Below are 12,546 nucleotides of genomic sequence, written 5' to 3' on the forward strand. Positions count from 1 at the left end.
CGCGGAATCCGGTCGGGCAGGAAGAGGCGACGGCAATGGCGGTGAGCGGCCGGGCCGGGGCAGCGGAGCGGGGTCCGGAGGGGGATTTCGGGGGGGAATGGGGGGGGTGCGCTCGCCGGGGACACCCTAAATGCCGCGGGAAGTTTTTCACGTGCTCTGCACCGGAGGAGAGAGCCGGGGGGGGGGGGATCGGAGCCCTTCCCCGCCGCTCCGGCTGCTCTGGGCTCGGAGGATGGATTTCTCCCCCCCCCCCCCCCATGCGTTTCTGTTGTCATTTGCAAGGAGGGCTAATTATTTTAATCTTTCCCCCTTGCGCAAAGAGGATTCATCGCTGATCCGTGATCCATGGCCCGCTTCTGACCGCCCCGAGGCCCCTGGAAGCCCTGACTCCCCTCTCCCTCCGCGGCCCGGCGCCGGGGAGGAGGGTGTCCCGGCTCCCCGCCCTCACCCTCTCCCTCCTGTCCCCGCAGGACTCCTCCGAGTCGCAGGCGGCGGCCACCAGCCCCGTGCGGAGCTCACGCCGGGGCGATGCCTTCACGTCCAGCCCCGGCCGGGACCTGCCCCCCTTCGAGGATGAGTCCGAAGGGCTCCTGGGGACCGAGGGGCTCCCCGAAGAGGAGGAAGAAGGAGAAGAGCTCATCGGTGAAGGGATGGAAAGGTAAGGAAAGCGGCGGGAGCCAGCTTCTGGGGTGTTGTGGCTGGGGATGGGGTTTTGCTAACGGGGTGTCAGTGCAGCCAGTGACATGGGGGGGCTCTCAGCCATGGTGGGGTCCCGCAAGGGATGGTAGCTGTGCTGGTAGCTGGGGTGAGGGGGCCGAAGAGCTCCTGGACAGTGGAGAAAGGTCAGGGCACGGTGTCATTTGAGTCCCAGAAGAACTGAGCAAATTGCAAGCTGGGAGCAAAGTGTCATCATGATCCCGTGTGGGTAAACCAGGGTCTCCCTGGATGCGTGGTGTGCATCCAGCTCCTTACTCCTGCAGGCATAAGTTTTAACGGTTTTTTTTACTCAGCCAGGCCTGCCGGCAAGCTGGTGAACTTTACAATACAAAGGCTTGAACGCTGGCATTCATAACCACGGTGCTGGAGCCCTTTGTACTGCAGGGCATCTTCGCTGTGAAGTGCCTTCCTGCTCAACACGCTCAGTCTTGCTGCAGAACAACTGTCCTGACACCTACCCAGCAGTAGCCAGAGAAGGGCTGGAGAAACACTTTCTGCAGCTCGGCCTGATTCAATGCTCTGTGTGTGTGCTAGGGACTACCGCCCCATCCCCGAGCTGGATGTCTATGAAGCAGAGGGCCTGGCTTTGGACGATGAAGATGTGGAAGAGCTCACCGCCAGCCAGCGGGAAGCCGCAGAGCGAGTAATGAGGCAGCGAGACCGCGAGCTGGAACAGGGCATGGGCCGCATGAGGAGGGGGCTGCTTTACGGTAGGTGGAGATGAGCTGTACCAAGTGGGCTGCTGATCCCCATGTGGTTGACTGTAACCCTGCCCTTGGGGGGAGCTGGACTCTCACCCTCAGATTAGCAGGGAGGTCTCTAGAGCTCCGCTGTATTTGGCTCTTAGTGAAATCTCTGGCTGTGGGCTTGGTTGGACTCACCAGTGCACAATCCCTTTGATTTGGGCTTCCTAGGAGCTCATTTGGTGTGGTGTTCTGGTTGTGTGTTCACTGCTGAAACAAAGTCAGGATTCTGGACCTGTATCAAGGGTTTGGGATTTTACCAAGCACACGCTGTGGAGTGTGTTGGTGTTCCTCTACAGACTTTTGTGGGCTGGATGGGAGGGCCTTTGGTACGCTTGGAAGCCCATTCCTTGGCCTTCCTCCCTCAGTGCATTAATGGACATGACTGTGTGCTGTTGCATACAAATCTTATTCACCCCCATAAAGTCTGTAGCTACATTGTGGAAGATGTAGGAGCCAGGCTGGAACTGGATTTAGGCTGGGCCTGGGATGGCTCTTGGTTTGCATCCCAGGCTCTGACCTCTTTGCTTCCACAGCCCGTGTGATCCAACCGTGACTAATCCAAAGAGTGGGAATAGGAGTCCCAGCTGTTTAGCAGTTTTTCCTCCCAATCCTTAGATAGTGACGATGAAGACGAAGACCGTCCTTCACGGAAGAGGCGGCTGGCAGAACGAGCTGCCGACGGCATGGAAGAGGAAGATGAAGACATGATTGAGAGCATTGAGAATCTGGAAGACATGAAAGGGCATTCGGTGAGGGAGTGGGTTTCCATGGCAGCTCCCCGGCTTGAGATCTACCACCGCTTCAAGAACTTCTTGAAGACCCATGTGGATGACCATGGGCACAATGTCTTCAAGGAAAGGATCAGCGACATGTGCAAAGGTAGGGCTGAGTGATTAGAGGCTCTCTCCTCTTTATGTGGGTCACGATACTTTACTGATCACGGCAGTGATCCGGTCCATAGGTGGATTTTTTTCTGCTGCCCTGTTTGTTCCAGGCATTTAGTCAGCACTTTAAGAAACTCTGATGCTGATGGAGATAAATGAATAACGGAAACATGTCTACTATCTTCTTTGATTCTGGCTGACTAATTAGAAGGCCCCTGGCATCTGCTACTCATTAATATTCATAGTAGAAATGCTAGCAAAAGAATATGTGGGGCAGCAGACAGTGGTCTGCAAGCTTGCAATCTGAAAGAGACAACAATTGCTCGCTGTCTGTGCCAGTTACTTTCTCACACTGGAAACTGGATCATCCACCGAGGGGACACAAATAGACCTTGTGACTTTGAAAACTGTGTCAGTGTTGTAGCCTTGTATTCTGACTAGGCACTGCCAGAAGAAGCAGTCATTAAGGCTGTCACTGATAAATTTTAAAAGCAGAAATTGTCACATCCAGGAACAGCTCGTGTAACTGCAGTTGTTCATATTTCTTCTTTATACTGAGGCAGAAGCTCCAGAAACTTGAGTAGTGGATCAGGGTCAGTATTACACAGCTAGGAAAGAAAAGGCATTTGTCTTGTCCCTTTCCAGGAACATGAAACACAGAAGGTTTTGGCCAGCCATTCAGCACAGTTGTCTCTCCTATTAACTTCTGTTTCCTGGAGGTCTGTGGGAGAGTTGTGTGTTGGGCTGGAGATTCTGAGTCTCAGGAACACTGAGCCTGGGAAGTATCTGTGCTGAACTGGGGGGGAACAATCACAAGCTTGGTACTGATGAAGAATTTGTCAGAGAAATAAATTAAAAAGAGTTTTCCACCCATTTTCAAATTGTTGACCTCAAACACTTTTCAGGGAAGGTGCAGACATCTGCAGCCTGCAGGATACAGGCTTGTCTGTTCTAGCCATCTTTTGCAGACTCCTTGAGGAGTGAGCAGGTTGAAAATACAATTCACCTCATCTTTTTCTTAAGAGAACAGAGAGAGTCTGGTGGTGAACTACGAGGATCTGGCAGCCCAGGAACATGTCCTTGCCTACTTTCTGCCTGAGGCCCCAGCAGAAATGCTGAAGATCTTTGATGAAGCAGCCAAGGAAGTGGTGTTGGCCATGTACCCCAAATATGATCGTATTGCTCAGGAGATCCATGTCCGTATCTCCCACCTCCCTCTGGTGGAAGAGTTGCGGTCCCTCAGGTAAGTGCCGGAATTGCCAGCAGTGGCTGTGGGGCCTGCAGCAGGCTTTGGGGTGCTCAGAAGAACTAGTCTGCAAGCGAAAACTCTGGATAAGTCCAACAGGATCACTGAGCTTATTACAGAAAAAGGGTCAGATTAAGGATGAACTTCCAGTGTTCCAGGTAAAACACAAACCCTGCGAGAAAACTCCTACTGCTAACTGTCTCTTTCTAGGCCTTTGGGAGTTGTGCCTTGTAGCAAGAGTATTTCTATAGGGTGTTCTGCTTTCTGTGCCCTGCAGGCATTCAGCATCTCTCTGTCTTTCCTCAGGCAACTGCACTTGAATCAATTGATCCGGACCAGTGGAGTAGTGACGAGTTGCACAGGGGTCCTGCCTCAGCTCAGCATGGTCAAATACAACTGCAGCAAGTGCAGCTTCATCCTGGGGCCCTTTTTCCAGTCCCAGAACCAGGAGGTGAAACCCGGTTCCTGTCCAGAGTGTCAGTCTCTTGGCCCCTTTGAAATCAACATGGAAGAGGTAAGAGATGTGCTTGCCTGGACGGGGCTGTCTGCTCGTCTTGCCCAGGCTGCTGCACTGCCTGTTCCTCCCAGCACTGCCTTGGCTCCCACCCTTTGAACAGGCTTCGTGCTGGGAGAGGGGTCTACTGCTGTACCTCAGGAGTCTGTGAAGATAGATCTTGTCTATTTGAGCTCTTGACCTGAATCTGCCCAATTTAGCAGCCAAAAGTCATTTACTGCCTCATTGTAAGTGTTTGGGCTGAATCTTTTGCCACAATCATCTCTGTGGTACCCAGTTCCTATCCATTTTGTAGAAATGCAGATACCAACTGTCCAGCTCTCCTCCTTCCCAAGTTAGGTCAGTATTTCCTGATCTGCTAGCTAAGGAAACTAGAGGACAGTAGCAAAATCATTGATGTGGATCTTCTGACTTTCATTCTTTGCTTTGATATCTTTAACCGTCATATGTGGAGCATCCTCCTCCCAGGAACTGGTGCAGTATTTGGGTGGACAAAGACTGTGGTGGCTGAAACACAGTGGTGAGATGTGGCAAAGTGCTTTCCTGTCCCCATTGTTGTCTATCACACCCTGGAACTGCTCCTCACAACCTCCATCCTCCCGTGCCCATAGTTTTCTAACCAAAGTATAGTAAATCTTTGAATGGACCTTCTCTGCTGAGATGCCTTTGAAAAGCATTGGCCATGCTGATGCCCGCCAGACTTGCTGGGTAACTTCTATTTTTGTTGCTGCAGACAGTCTATCAGAACTATCAGCGCATCAAAATCCAGGAGAGCCCTGGGAGGGTAGCTGCCGGCAGGCTGCCCCGCTCCAAGGATGCCATTCTCCTCGCCGATCTGGTTGACAGCTGCAAGCCAGGGGATGAGATTGTGAGTACATTGTTGAACTCAAGTATGGGCTGAGCACAGAGCATTTTTAAACTCCGACAACAACATCATGGGAACATCTGTGGGGATGTGGGGAGGGATTTTCCTCAGATGCATTTGGGCAGCTACTTTTGAGACTGGTGTCTTAAAACGGAGAGGGGCCTGCTTTGTACTGTGCAGGCAGTGACATAGCATCTCCTGGTTCCCAGGAGCTAACAGGGATCTACCACAACAATTACGATGGCTCCTTGAACACTGCCAACGGGTTCCCGGTGTTTGCGACTGTGATCCTGGCCAACCACATCGCCAAGAAGGACAACAAGCTGGCTATTGGAGAACTGACTGATGAAGATGTGAAAGTGATTGTGGGTCTGTCCAAGGATGAGCAAATTGGGGAGAAGGTGGGTCAGCCTTGGACATCCCTTCTTTTCCTGTTGATAGCTTACCATCACCTGGCAGCTGGATCAGAAAGTGATGAAGGGTGTCAGCTGGCGAAACAGTGGTTAAAGAAACCTTTAGAAATCCCAGTTTGCTCTGTATGGTCTTCTGGTCTTCTGTAGCTCTCGGGCAGCTGTTGACAGGAGTGAGTTATAGGAGGGAAGTAAATAAGAAACTTCCCTTGTACTTTTGAGGGTCAAATTTTCTGTTTCTCCCCTTTGTTTGAGCCTTTCACATCACAACAGGGCTGGAAGACGCGTGAGAGACATTCAGACACTGCTTATATCTGATCGTTGTTTTCCCTCCCCATATCTTGAAAGCAAAGTGGGGGAAGTGTTCTGAGGGGCTTGCGTTTCCAATCCCCTTAAGGGGATGTTATTGCTTAGCTTAAGCTGTGGTAGAGATCTTAGCTTTGCTTCTCTCTGCATGCTAAGACCTGAATCCAATACTTGAAAGAACAAAGCTCCTGGATTGGTGCATGTTCAACCTCACTTGAGTCAGGTTTAAGCTCTGTAATAGGGGGACTTCACTCTGTTGCCTTGGTCATGCTGTTTTTATATTGACTGCTGTTCCCAGTGGGTGAAGCAGCTTCAGTTGAGCCAGGACTGTTGTAACATCAGCAGTCTCCAGCATCAGGCTATTATCAGAATACCCTTGAGAAAATAAGCCAGTTGTTCATAATATTTGACCGTGATGACAATTCATGTGCAGCATAGCCCATCCAACTACTATAATGTGCAGTGAGTAAGTCTCAAGTCAAGGTCTCCAGCTTTGCAACAGCTGATAACAGCCACTGCGGTGTGCTTTGTGCACTACAGGCGTGCGGAGGCAGTGACAGCAGCTTCCAGTGCTAGACTACACAATCTGCCGTGCCCCATTTTTGTGAAGCACCTTTAGGGGACTCTGGGTGGGTAGTTACCTTTGAAAAAGCCCCCTCACCATGGATAATAACAGACTCTTCAAAGACAGCAGTGTTGTAAGGGTAGCCATAGATACAGCCCCTTGCTGATTGTCATGCCAAATTCTGCCCAGACTGGGAAATGGTATTCCCTGGACAACTCCTCTGGTTTTCCTTTCAGATTTTTGCCAGCATTGCCCCATCTATTTATGGGCATGAAGATATCAAGCGGGGCTTGGCTTTAGCTCTCTTCGGTGGAGAGCCCAAAAACCCAGGTGAGTGTCACTTGTGTCACTTGGGGCTGCTTCACTCAGCTGGAAGCAAATGGATCTGGGTTTGTCTGTGCTGTTGCAATAAGAGTGGTTAGAGTTGTCTGTGTGTCTTGGTGACAGATGAGGTAACAGACTGAGGGATATCTGTGATGGAAGTGACTGCTTTTATCACGCTGAAAACTCTGGTGTGACAGTAGAAACGCCAAGACCGAAAACAGCTCCTGCTGCAAACCTGGGCACACTTTTATCCCTCCTCATCTAGGAGGTCGTGTTTGCCCCTTCAGAAGTTTGACCTTTTGGTGTCCTGACTTGTTATCATCTCCTTCTTAGAAGGATGTGTTCAGGAAGGTTAGAAATGCTGTTTTACACATGTGACCGCCTCCAAAGCTGACTTTCTTTTTCCCTCAACTTCCCTGCAAAGTGGTTTCCTTGCCTGCTCTTTGCCTTTCCTTCAGCTTTGTGGTGTTCAGGGCAGGGTTGCTATCAAGCCATGCACTCAGCTGCCAATGTGTCTCTCCCGTTACTGTTGTAGGCGGCAAACACAAAGTCCGTGGTGACATCAACGTGCTTCTGTGTGGAGACCCCGGTACTGCGAAATCACAGTTTCTTAAATACATAGAGAAGGCGTCTAGCAGAGCAATCTTCACCACTGGCCAGGGTGCTTCTGCTGTGGGCCTCACAGCCTATGTCCAGAGGCACCCGGTCAGCAAGGAGTGGACTTTGGAGGCAGGAGCCCTCGTGCTGGCTGACAGAGGTGTCTGCCTGATCGATGAATTTGACAAGGTGAGGCCTAGTTTCGTCTCTGTAGAAGGACTGGCTGTGGAGGGATCGGCTGTAACCTCTGCGATGAGGAGATGTTGTAACTCATGGTGCCATCTCCCAGCTGACCAAGACTTCTGCAGTTTGCTTTGGCCCTTACTGGTCCGTAGTGCAGTTTGCTACTTTTTGAGAGCATCAGGAGCTGATTCCCCTTGGTGTGTTGGGCGATGGGTATAGACATAGATTCAGTTTAAGCCATTCTTGCTTTGTCATAGATGAATGATCAAGATAGGACCAGCATCCACGAAGCCATGGAGCAGCAAAGCATTTCCATCTCCAAAGCAGGCATTGTCACGTCCTTGCAAGCCCGCTGCACCGTTATTGCTGCTGCTAATCCCATAGGTAAGTGCTGAGAGACCACAGGACCATCTCAGGCCTCCAGTATGAGTCCTGCTGGTACGAGAACTGTGGTGCAGCTTCCCCTCCCTCTGCCTGGTTTCTCCAGATCAAGCGAGCAGTAAAGTCTTTCTGTGCAGGAGGTCTATGCTTGCTTCAAATCTTCAGCCCTGGAGCTTGTGTTTGACTTTGAGGTTTGTCTCTGTGATCTAGGTGGGCGATATGACCCATCGTTAACTTTCTCGGAGAATGTAGACCTGACAGAGCCCATCATCTCTCGATTCGATATCCTGTGCGTGGTGAGAGACACCGTGGACCCTGTGCAGGTACAGGCTGCGCTATGAATCTGGGCTTGTGCTGAGCTTGTGATGCTGCTGTTGGGATGCTCAGCTGCAGTTGCCCACTGAGTTTTGCTATCCAGTGAGTATCTTCGGTGTCTGTTAGTCCACTGCTCTGTTGTAGGATGAAATGCTTGCCCGGTTCGTTGTTGGCAGCCACGTCAAGCACCACCCAGGTAGCAAGGAGGCAGTGAATGGGGATGCCAGCGAGGTCATTCTTCCCAACACATACGGGGTTGAACCCATTCCCCAGGAGATCCTGAGGAAATACATCATCTATGCCAAAGAGAAGGTCCATCCCAAACTCAACCAGATGGACCAGGACAAGGTGGCCCGGATGTACAGTGACCTCAGGAAAGAGTCTATGGTGAGAATGCTGAGGAAAGGGGGGAAGAAGCATGTATCTAGACAGCAAATCAGCCTGAGACTGCTCCAGCATATGTTGACACATTCTTGCCATTCCCATCACAAAAGTCTGTGCCACTGTTTTGTGAGAGACAGGCAGATCCTGCAGTGTCTGCTGAACAGATGATTCCTCATCTAAATGCAGTCTTGCCTGTTGGTGGTCTGTGGGCTGATGGACTGGACACGTGTACTAGTGCCTGCCATGGCAAAGTCCTCTTATTGTCACCCACTCTGGCGGGCCCACAGGAGATGTCTGCATTCACTCAGACCCATATGCTCCTGGTACATGACAGGGAGCTGTTCTGTGTAGAAATGCCCTTCTCTTTTGTCTGTGGGATCTCTCAGGCTCGTTTCATCCTCTACAAGTGGATGGTGAATTTGTTGAGGTCAGAGGGAGATTTTTGGAGCTTGGGAAAATGATATATTTTCTTTTTTAATTGGCTTTTTGTTTCTTTAACTCCTCATAAAAGTTGCTGGGAGTAACTGGGGATTGCCATCCTGGAAAGGCACTGAACAATGGCAAAGAGGGACCCCACATAGCATCCCCTCGCACCCTGCTGAATTAAAATGTTGGACAGGGGAGCCTGCACCACTCGGCAGAACATGCCAGCAGGTGGCAGAGCCTCCTTGGCCTGAGAGTCCTCAAAGGTCCAGGAGCAGCTCCCTGCAGTGTGAAATAGGTCCTGGGCCAGAAGCCACCTGTCTTGCCCCATGTCTTTTATCCTGCCGTAAGGAGTTGTCTCCTCCTCTCCCCCCTTAGGCAACCGGCAGCATTCCCATCACAGTGCGTCACATTGAGTCCATGATCCGGATGGCCGAGGCTCACGCCCGCATGCACCTGCGGGACTATGTGGTGGAAGATGACGTCAACATGGCTATCCGGGTGATGCTGGAGAGCTTCATCGACACGCAGAAGTTCAGCGTCATGCGGAGCATGCGCAAGGTGGGCACCGGCTGAGCCGAGGGCTGTAGCTGCACCCCAGACCCCGGGGGTTCGACTGCGGCCTCCTTGCACTGCCCTGGCTGCGGGAAGAGGCTCGTCCAGGCTCCGCAGGGGTCTGTCCAGCAGAGTCAGGCGCTGAGCCCGTGTAAATGGAGTACTGTGAGTCCGAAGGCACTGCTACGTGACTGCCCTTCATTAGTCTGTGGTGGGGCAATGTTTTTGTTGGGGCTGAGAAGGAAGCGTGCCCCGAGCCTCTGTATCAAAAGCACTGCTGCGTCTCTCTCCTTTTTTGATGCCTCCCCTGCTATTTTGGCACAGGACTCCCACTGCTGCTGCTGCCAGGTGATCGAGCCCGAGCAGGCAGTTAGTTTCTTCGTGTTTTTTCTAGGGCTCCTCAGGGGACAGTTAACCACAGGGCAGCACTCACTGTGGTTTAGTGCACAGTCTGCCCTTTTCTCTGAGTGGCAGGGGCTGGCTCTGAACAGCTTTTGGCTGCCCACAGCCTGGCATTTATCCACTCTGAGAGTCTGCCCTCAGTCTGGGCGACTCGTGGCCTCTCTCTTTGGCTGCAAACAGCCAGCCAAGTGTGAGCGTCTGCTGGGGAGGCACAGGGCAGCCTGGGTTAAGGGAAGCTGCTCTACACCTTCCCCAGGGCTAGCCATCCCATGGCTGCCTCCCCCACGGGCAGCACACCTCCGCAGCAGTGCACTGCCAAGCCCCCACGAGGCTCCAGGGCCCCTCCGGAGATTTTTAATGAGTGTAAGAGCAGCTGGCAGAGGAGTGTCGTGGCTGTCACAGGGCTGTGTTTTAACTGCATGTGCAGGTGGCAGCTTGGCAAGGCCGCAGTCCTTTAAGAGACGCTAAGGGTGCAGGTGACAGCGGTGTTATTTGGTTCCCCTTGTGCTCTGTGGGAGGAGGGGGTTGGTTGGTGTTGGGCATGGGAGACTGCAGTGCGTCACTCGGTTCCTGACCCTCTTGGCTCATCTCATCCTCCCTCCCAGACCTTCTCCCGCTACCTTTCATTCAAGCGAGACAACAACGAGCTGCTGCTGTTCATCCTGAAGCAGCTGGTTGCAGAGCAGGTGATGTACCAGAGAAACCGCTATGGGGCCCAGCAAGACACCATAGAAGTCCCAGAGAAGGACCTGGTGGATAAGGTACGGGCTTATCATAACAAGCTGTCTCTGGGGTTGGTTCCTGTTCTCTCTCTGCAGCCTCAGAACCAGAGGTGTTCTCAGACTTGTAACTTCCCTTCCTGAGTTACGGTACCAGAAAAAAACTGTGTTAATTTAACCCAGAATCAGGGCTGTCTCATCTGTCTCTGCTCCTCTCTTTGGGAGTGCCAGATTCTTCCCCCTCGGTTCTCATGCACCCCTGTAAAGCTTTGGGGTCAGAGTGGTAAATCCTGCAGTACGTCTGGTGCTTTGCAGGTGAATGAGAACACGAGTTCCCTGGCACCTGCGTTTGAAGAAACAATCAGCAGAAAAATCTCTGTATGAACTTTCCCACTCTCTCCTGAGGCTCACCCTCCTCCTCCTCCTTGATGCGTCCTCATCCTGGTCCAGGGGCTGTGCTCCTGACTGCCTTTCTGTGCAAAGTATTGACCTTGCCTGGCCCTAAAGCAGTATTTGATTCCTGGGTTGCTGCTTTTCTGCTCCTTGCATCAAACGTGCAGAGTAACTACTTCCAGAGCCACGGCTCGGTGCTGCCAGTGTGACCACCCCCAGTCAGGCGTCTCCTGCCTGCAAAACTGTCTCCCACGGGGTGAGGTATTAGGGGCTTTTGGATAGTAGTTACGTTCTAGCTCTAGTGGAAGTAAAAGGACAAGCTGAGAGCAGGCAGATGCTGAGACAGCATCCTCTCCTGCTCAGCTCAGCTCTGCCAATGCTCCTTTCTCCTGACCTGCAGTCTCCCCTGCTACTGCAGTTCTGGTTCCTGCTGAGCAGAGCAGAGATTGCTGACTGTCAAATTTTATGCATCCTCTGCTATGGAAAACCACATAGTTCTTATTTTTTTTAAATAAACATTTACCTCTCCCCTCCCTCCTCCTCCTCCCAGGCTCGGCAGATCAACATCCACAACCTCTCTGCCTTCTACGACAGTGAAGTGTTCAAGATGAACAGGTTCAGCCGGGATGTGAAGCGGAAGGTGATTGTCCAGCAGTTCTGAGGCTGGCAGCGGAGTTCGCCACGTGCTCCTGTGAAATGAGACCTCTGTCTTGCAGCCCTCCCAGGAACGCTACAGAGATCGTGATCCAGAGAGACTAAGCTGCACATTCTCTTGCTTGCTTTGTGCCTTATGGATTAAGGGAGCGCTGAGCTGCTGAAGACCTTGTAAATAGAACAGAATTAAGTAGTTAAATGCCCAGCCAAGTCTGTTTAGCAACTTCGTTCACTGTTTTGCCTTGTAGCTAAGCACGACGGGGAGAGAATTGCTGGCCACATAGGCAGCATGCTAGCTGTTTGTTCGTCGCTAGCTATGGGCTCATCTGCAGGAGAGACCAAGTGGGAGCATTCAAAAAGCATGTCTGCCTTATCCACGCCCCTTGGATTGCAAGCACCCTCAGGGATTCTCTTTTCCCATCTCTGGCAACCGTGCAGCCTGCTGGGTGATAACTGAGACTGCTTTCAACTCTCCATGAACCAGCCAGCCTCTCGGTTCCAGGCCTTTGTGCCCAACACTTGACATTTCCCCAGGTGCCCACATGGGTTGACCTTGTGCTTGGTTTCTGCAAGGGGCGGGGGGGGCAGAGGAAGATGAGAACTGAAATAAAACATAACTATTTCTGATATTAGTGGTGATCTGTATGGGCAGTGAAAGCTCCTTCAGTACATGCTGGGGCAGTGTCCAGAAGCCTTAGGGAAGGGGCTTCCCCTGCCTTACTGGCTGTTATCTCTGTGCAGCTGTCAGCAGATGTGAATTTATGGCTGGATCGAAGTGCTGGCACCTAAACTGAACACCATCGCTCTCGCCCATTTGTTGAGGGTGAAGTACCCATGGTGCTGTTTTGGGGAGTAGCAGTGGAGGAGCCCTGAGCTGGAGATGTTCAGGGAGGACAGGATGGGCTCAGTGTTCACATGCAATTTTCTTACTGTGTGCGTTTTGAATACATTTGTTTTCCAATA

General features: G+C 51.8%; 1 protein-coding gene across 1 annotated transcript; it reads left to right on the plus strand.

Annotated features, from left to right (window-relative positions):
• On the plus strand, positions 1-12,546 carry MCM2 (minichromosome maintenance complex component 2). Its single transcript, XM_075513933.1, has 16 exons — positions 1-41; positions 471-658; positions 1,252-1,427; positions 2,079-2,342; positions 3,371-3,590; positions 3,900-4,107; positions 4,841-4,975; positions 5,182-5,373; positions 6,490-6,583; positions 7,113-7,363; positions 7,615-7,741; positions 7,949-8,061; positions 8,198-8,440; positions 9,239-9,421; positions 10,423-10,578; positions 11,480-12,546. The coding sequence occupies exons 1-16, from the start codon at positions 36-38 to the stop codon at positions 11,588-11,590; spliced, it is 2,667 nt and encodes an 888-aa protein (XP_075370048.1). The 5' UTR covers positions 1-35; the 3' UTR covers positions 11,591-12,546.

Source organism: Mycteria americana, chromosome 11 (assembly GCF_035582795.1).
Source record: "Mycteria americana isolate JAX WOST 10 ecotype Jacksonville Zoo and Gardens chromosome 11, USCA_MyAme_1.0, whole genome shotgun sequence".
NCBI lineage: Eukaryota > Metazoa > Chordata > Aves > Ciconiiformes > Ciconiidae > Mycteria > Mycteria americana.